Genomic DNA, 7647 nt, shown 5'->3' with positions numbered 1-7647 from the left:
CACAGTTTGAATTTAATTGTACTTCCGCAGAGTGATACCAAGGCGTAGTAAGATCATGCAAGCGATCATAGACACAGTTTGAATTTAATTGTATTTCCGAAGGGCGATACCAAGGCACAGTAAGATCATGCGAGCGATCATAAACACAGTTTGAATTTAATTGTACTTCCGCAGAGTGATACCAAGGCGTAGTAAGATCATGCAAGCGATCATAGACCCAGTTTGAATTTAATTGTATTTCCGCAGGGTGATACCAAGGTGTAGTAAGATCATGGTGGCGATCATAGACACAGTTTGAATTTAATTGTATTTCCGAAGGTCGATACCAAGGCGTAGTAAGATTATGCAAGCGATCATAGACACAGTTTGAATTTAATTGTATTTTCGCAGGGCGATACCAAGGCACAGTAAGATCATGCGAGCGATCATAAACACAGTTTGAATTTAATTGTACTTCCGCAGAGTGATACCAAGGCGTAGTAAGATTATGCAAGCGATCATAGACACAGTTTGAATTTAATTGTACTTCCGCAGAGTGATACCAAGGCGTAGTAAGATCATGCAAGCGATCATAGACACAGTTTGAATTTAATTGTATTTCCGAAGGGCGATACCAAGGCACAGTAAGATCATGCGAGCGATCATAAACACAGTTTGAATTTAATTGTACTTCCGCAGAGTGATACCAAGGCGTAGTAAGATCATGCAAGCGATCATAGACACAGTTTGAATTTAATTGTATTTCCGCAGGGCGATACCAAGGCGTAGTAAGATTATGCAAGTGATCATAGACCCAGTTTGAATTTAATTGTATTTCCTCAGGGTGATACCAAGGCGTAGTAAGATTATGCAAGCGATCATAGACCCAGTTTGAATTTAATTGTATTTCCGCAGGGCGATACCAAGGCGTAGTAAGATCATGCAAGCGATCATAGACACAGTTTGAATTTAATTGTATTTCCGCAGGGTGATACCAAGGCGTAGTAAGATCATGGAAGCGATCATAGACCCAGTTTGAATTTAATTGTATTTCCGTAGGGCGATACCAAGGCGTAGTAAGATCATGCAAGCGATCATAGACACAGTTTGAATTTAATTGTATTTCCGAAGGGCGATACCAAGGCGTAGTAAGATTATGCAAGCGATCATACACACAGTTTGTATTTAATTGTATTTCCGCAGGGTGATACCAAGGCGTAGTAAGATTATGGTGGCAATCATAGACCCAGTTTGAATTTAATTGTATTTCGCAGGGCGATACCCAGGCGTGGTAGGATTATGTAAGCGATCATAGACACAGTTTGAATTTAATTGTATTTCCGCAGGGTGATACGAAGGTGTAGTAAGATCATGGTGGCGATCGCAGACACAGTTTGAATTTAATTGTATTTCCGCAGGGCGATACCAAGGCGTAGTAAGATCATGCAAGCGATCATAGACACAGTTTGTATTTAATTGTATTTCCGCAGGGCGATACCAAGGCGTGGTAAGATCATGGTGCGATCATAGACCCAGTTTGAATTTAATTGTATTTCGCAGGGTGATACCAAGGCGTGGTAGGATTATGTAAGCGATCATAGACACAGTTTGAATTTAATTGTATTTCCGAAGGGCGATACCAAGGCGTAGTAAGATCATGCAAGCGATCATAGACACAGTTTGAATTTAATTGTACTTCCGCAGAGTGATACCAAGGCGTAGTAAGATCATGCAAGTGATCATAGACCCAGTTTGAATTTAATTGTATTTCCGCAGGGCGATACCAAGGTGTAATAAGATCATGGTGGCAATCATAGACACAGTTTGAATATAATTGTATTTCCGAAGGGCGATACCAAGGCACAGTAAGATCATGCGAGCGATCATAGACACAGTTTGAATTTAATTGTACTTCCGCAGAGTGATACCAAGGCGTAGTTAGATCATGCAAGCGATCATAGACACAGTTTGAATTTAATTGTATTTCCGCAGGGCGATACCAAGGCGTAGTAAGATCATGCAAGCGATCATAGACACAGTTTGAATTTAATTGTATTTCCGCTGGGCGATACCAAGGCACAGTAAGATCATGCAAGCGATCATAAACACAGTTTGAATTTAGTTGTACTTCCGCAGAGTGATACCAAGGCGTAGTAAGATTACGCAAGCGATCATAGACACAGTTTGATTTTAATTGTATTTCCGAAGGGCGATACAAAGGCGTAGTAAGATCATGCGAGCGATCATAAACACAGTTTGAATTTAGTTGTACTTCCGCAGAGCGATACCAAGGCGTAATAAGATTATGCAAGCGATCATAGACACAGTTTGAATTTAATTGTATTTCCGCAGGGCGATACCAAGGCGTAGTAAGATCATGGTGGCGATCATAGACACAGTTTGAATTTAATTGTATTTCCGAAGGGCGATACCAAGGCGTAGTAAGATCATGCAAGCGATCATAGACACAGTTTGAATTTAATTGTACTTCCGCAGAGTGATACCAAGGCGTAGTAAGATCATGCAAGTGATCATAGACCCAGTTTGAATTTAATTGTATTTCCGCAGGGCGATACCAAGGTGTAATAAGATCATGGTGGCAATCATAGACACAGTTTGAATATAATTGTATTTCCGAAGGGCGATACCAAGGCACAGTAAGATCATGCGAGCGATCATAGACACAGTTTGAATTTAATTGTACTTCCGCAGAGTGATACCAAGGCACAGTAAGATCATGCAAGCGATCATAAACACAGTTTGAATTTAATTGTATTTCCGCAGGGCGATACCAAGGCGTAGTAAGATCATGCAAGCGATCATAGAACACAGTTTGAATTTAATTGTATTTCCGCAGGGCGATACCAAGGCACAGTAAGATCATGCAAGTGATCATAAACCCAGTTTGAATTTAATTGTATTTCCGCAGGGCGATACCAAGGCGTAGTAAGATTATGGTGGCGATCATAGACCCAGTTTGAATTTAATTGTATTTCCGCAGGGCGATACCAAGGCACAGTAAGATTATGCAAGCGATCATAAACACAGTTTGAATTTAGTTGTACTTCCGCAGAGCGATACCAAGGCGTAGTAAGATTATGCAAGCGATCATAGACACAGTTTGAATTTAATTGTATTTCCGAAGGGCGATACCAAGGCACAGTAAGATCATGCAAGCGATCATAGACACAGTTTGAATTTATTTGTATTTCCGCAGGGCGATACCAAGGCACAGTAAGATCATGCGAGCGATCATAAACACAGTTTGAATTTAGTTGTACTTTCGCAGAGCGATACCAAGGCGTAGTAAGATTATGTAAGCGATCATAGACACAGTTTGAATTTAATTGTATTTCCGCAGGGCGATACCAAGGCGTAGTAAGATCATGCAAGCGATCATAGACACAGTTTGAATTTAATTGTATTTCCGCAGGGCGATACCAAGGCACAGTAAGATCATGCAAGCGATCATAAACACAGTTTAAATTTATTTGTATTTCCGCAGGGCGATACCAAGGCACAGTAAGATCATGCAAGTGATCATAAACCCAGTTTGAATATAATTGTATTTCCTCAGGGCGATACCAAGGCGTAGTAAGATTATGCAAGCGATCATAGACCCAGTTTGAATTTAATTGTATTTCCGCAGGGCGATACCAAGGCGTAGTAAGATCATGCAAGCGATCATAGACACAGTTTGAATTTAATTGTATTTCCGCAGGGTGATACCAAGGCGTAGTAAGATCATGGAAGCGATCATAGACCCAGTTTGAATTTAATTGTATTTCCGTAGGGCGATACCAAGGCGTAATAAAATCATGCAAGCGATCATAAACACAGTTTGAATTTAATTGTATTTCCGAAGGGCGATACCAAGGCGTAGTAAGATTATGCAAGCGATCATACACACAGTTTGTATTTAATTGTATTTCCGCAGGGCGATACCAAGGCGTAATAAGATCATGGTGGCAATCATAGACCCAGTTTGAATTTAATTGTATTTCGCAGGGCGATACCCAGGCGTGGTAGGATTATGTAAGCGATCATAGACACAGTTTGAATTTAATTGTATTTCCGCAGGGCAATACGAAGGTGTAATAAGATCATGGTGGCAATCGCAGACACAGTTTGAATTTAATTGTATTTCCGCAGGGCGATACCAAGGCGTAGTAAGATAATGCAAGCGATCATACACACAGTTTGTATTTAATTGTATTTCCGCAGGGCGATACCAAGGCGTAATAAGATCATGGTGGCAATCATAGACCCAGTTTGAACTTAATTGTATTTCGCAGGGCGACACCAAGGCGTGGTAGGATTATGTAAGCGATCATAGACACAGTTTGAATTTAAAAATCACATGTCTGTAAGGCAATTTTTTATATCATATTTTCCCACATGGCGATCTCTAAGTATAGTTCGATCATATAAAGCGATCTTTTGTACAATTGTATTATATTAAACGCGCGGATTTCACTTAGATCACATGTCTGTAAGACGATTTGTTTTAATATATTTTCCCGCAGGGGCGATCTCTAAATATAGTTCGATAATATAAAGCGATCTTATGCACAATTATATTATATTTCAACGCTCCGATTTCACTTAAACCATATGTCTGTAAGACGATGTGTTATATCATATTTTCCCGCAGGTCCGATCTCTACATATAGTTTGCTCATATAAGGCGATCTTTTGTACAATTGTGTTAATAAAATAAAAAAAAACCAGCTTTGACAATGCAGATTAATACTTTTTACGCAATTAAAAGCTATTGTACATAAAAATTTTATACACTGAAAATGAAAAATTACCAACGAGTGAACCATCGTGTAGTTTAGTAAAATGGACTTCCATTGACCAATAAGACTATTATGCTTCATTTGTAGACAAAACCAATCAAATACCTGCACGCCAATTTGAATTATCTTTAAGTGGGTTCGGATAGTGCACTGTTAAAGCCTACTATGCGAACGATTCCTCCATTTAGTAACTGTTTAAGCTCCTAGACTGATAATTCTTTTTTTTTTAGCAACAGAAAGATCTTCTGTCCAACGAGGATAAGCATAAAGAGACCTATTTGCAGGTTGCTATGCGTTTTTATCTTGTCTTGACGCTTTTGATCCCGCTATTTCCCAAAGTTGTTTACTTAATTACGCCTTACGCGCATAATTTGTTTGCAAAATATTTTTTGCCTGTTTACTTGCTGTGATGTAGAATTGTTTTTGGTTGTTTACCATTTGAGCATCATGCTTTCTGTTGCGATGCAGTATTGTTTTTGGTTGTTTACCATTTGAGCATCATGCTTTCTGTTGCGATGCAGTATTGTTTTTGGTTGTTTACCAACCGAATTAGGGCCACCCAGCATTTTGTAACCCTAATTTTCTTTTGAAGAAAAGTTGGGTCGTTACAAGCTCTTCATCTAATTTCTGATGGTTGCTAATCATCTCGTAACCTATAACCGTAGGCATATTAATTGCATCAGTTCTGGATAAACTATCAGCCACTATGTTGTCATTACCATCTATGTATGATATGTTTGTTGTAAACTCTGCAATAAAACTCAGTTGTCGTGATTGACGTGGTGAAACTTTATTTGATTATTGTTGGAATGCATAAATGAGCGGTTTGTGATCTGTTTGAATTGTAAAATTTCTACCTTCCAGTAAATGTATAAAATTTTTGATGGCTAAATATATAGCTAGCAACTCTCTGTCGTAAGTGCTGTAATTTTTCTTTACTGCCTTGAGCTTCGAAGAGAAAAACGCAACCGGCCGCCAAACATCACCTTCTTGTTGTTCCAGTACTGCACTAACTACGTTGCTTGATGCATCCAATGTCAATCGAATTGCACTTAATGAACACAAAAATGCTAATTTAGGTAATGTAGTTACACTTGTTTTACAGTTTCCAAACGCCGTATCTAACGTAGCAGTCCATGTTATAGGCGTGTTGTTCTTTTTTGAATTTTTTAATAGCTCATTTAAGGGTGCTTTATTTAGGATTCCTAAAAAACGACGAATTTCTTTTACTGTTTTTGGCTTCGAGTATTCATTAATTGGTCTCACTTGTTCTGCAGGCGGGCTGATACCATCGACTGATACATCATACCCTAAAGAATTTAGTTGTGAAACTCCGAACTCGCACTTGGCGGTGTTTATGACAAGCTTGACCTTATTTAATGTTTTTAGTACTGCTTCTACATGTTCCAAATGCTGCTGTTCACTCTCTGAGAATATTAAAATATCGTCAAGGTAGCAGTAGACAAATGGCATTTTCTTGAACCATGAATCCGTATATCGTTGGAAAGTTTGCGTAGCGTTTTTAAGACCAAACGGCATGACTACAAATTCAAATAACTCAATGGGTGTACTTGCTGTGGTTTTGCATATGTCACCACCTTGCATCGGTATGTTATAGTACGCTCTGTGTATATTAATATTTGAAAATAATTTGCTAGCATGTACTTTTTCCGCTACTTGATCTAGGTACGGTATCGGGTACCGATCTGGTTTCGTTTGCACATTTAGCTTTCTGAAGTCACCGCAGGCTCTCCAGGCACCTATTTTCTTTTTGACCAGGTGAATTGGACTCAACCACGGACTGTTTGACGAACGAGTAATTCCTTGTTCCAACAGTGTTGAAAATTCTTCGCGAATTGCTTTCAATTTCTCCCTAGAGTAACGGCGTGACCTTTAATGTACTGGCTGACCATCAGTGACTATTTGATGGCAGACTACAGATGCATCAGGGAGGCTATAGTTATTTGCACTGCACAAATCAATGTATTTGTTGACGATTGTGAAGAATTTGGACTTTGGATCCAATGTGTATACAGAACGTATCGATGTGGTTTCAACTGCACCAGATGACGACAATGTAGTAAGCGGGTCTAATAAACGTTTTGATTTTATGTCTGGAATTAGACCATATTTCGCCAGATAATCTGCGCCCAAGATTGGACATTTGACGTCTGCTATAATGAAGTTCCAATTGAAATTTCGTCGTAAACCAAGATTGATGCTAAGTTTCTTAGTACCGTACGTCTTAATTAATGAATTATTTGCTGCGAATAATTTTAGATCATCTGGGACTAGGTTGCGTTTAATTGTAATTGCTGTTAAAGGAATAATGGATACGGCTGATCCGGTATCAATCAGAAAATTCATATTTGAGATACGATCAATCACATGTAAATGAACTTCTTTCGTGCAGTCAGTTTGCAAAAATGAAGGCAACTTTTTTAACTTCACTGCATCAATATCGTTTTTCACTGCTGTGAAATTCGTGTCTGCTGACTTTGATGTTGTTTCTTTGTCGGCATTCGACTTTTCTGCTTCTTTGTTCTGCTTTGCGTTACCCAACATTGTGTAAGTTTGTTTCGACTCTACGAAATAATAAATAACTTGCGTTGCTTCCAATTATGTGTTTAATTTTCGTCGGGGTCATCAATTATGTGGGTTTTTAATAGCACACTTTATTTTTAATAATAATAACAATAATTTACAATATAAGATAATGATAAAACGAGTTGAATAAGAACACGCTCTAAACAAGAAGAAGGACGCTAGTTACCAGTCACTGAAGTTAGCTGCTGCTTTAGAAAGGTCTTTTGACCCACAGATGGCGTGACTGCGTGTATATTTACATATAGAGGGCGCTGTAGGG

At 38.7% G+C, this 7647-nt stretch overlaps 1 protein-coding gene across 1 annotated transcript; it reads right to left on the bottom strand.

The window, feature by feature from the left end:
* Window positions 1-6674: 6674 nt before the first annotated feature.
* Window positions 6675-7346, bottom strand: LOC119665691. The gene has a single exon (XM_038074923.1). The coding sequence runs from the start codon at window positions 7344-7346 to the stop codon at window positions 6675-6677; it is 672 nt and encodes a 223-aa protein (XP_037930851.1).
* Between the last annotated feature and the right edge of the window lie 301 nt (window positions 7347-7647).

Source organism: Teleopsis dalmanni, chromosome 1 (genome assembly GCF_002237135.1).
Source record: "Teleopsis dalmanni isolate 2A chromosome 1, ASM223713v2, whole genome shotgun sequence".
Classification (NCBI taxonomy): Eukaryota; Metazoa; Arthropoda; class Insecta; order Diptera; family Diopsidae; genus Teleopsis; species Teleopsis dalmanni.
The sequence above is the reverse complement of the archived record's forward strand: the minus strand, read 5'-3'. Positions and strand labels throughout refer to the sequence as shown.

What these genes read in the sequence shown, in the direction of transcription:
- LOC119665691 (XM_038074923.1), bottom strand. Translation starts at nt 7,346, where the DNA reads ATGTTGGGTAACGCAAAGCAGAACAAAGAAGCAGAAAAGTCGAATGCC.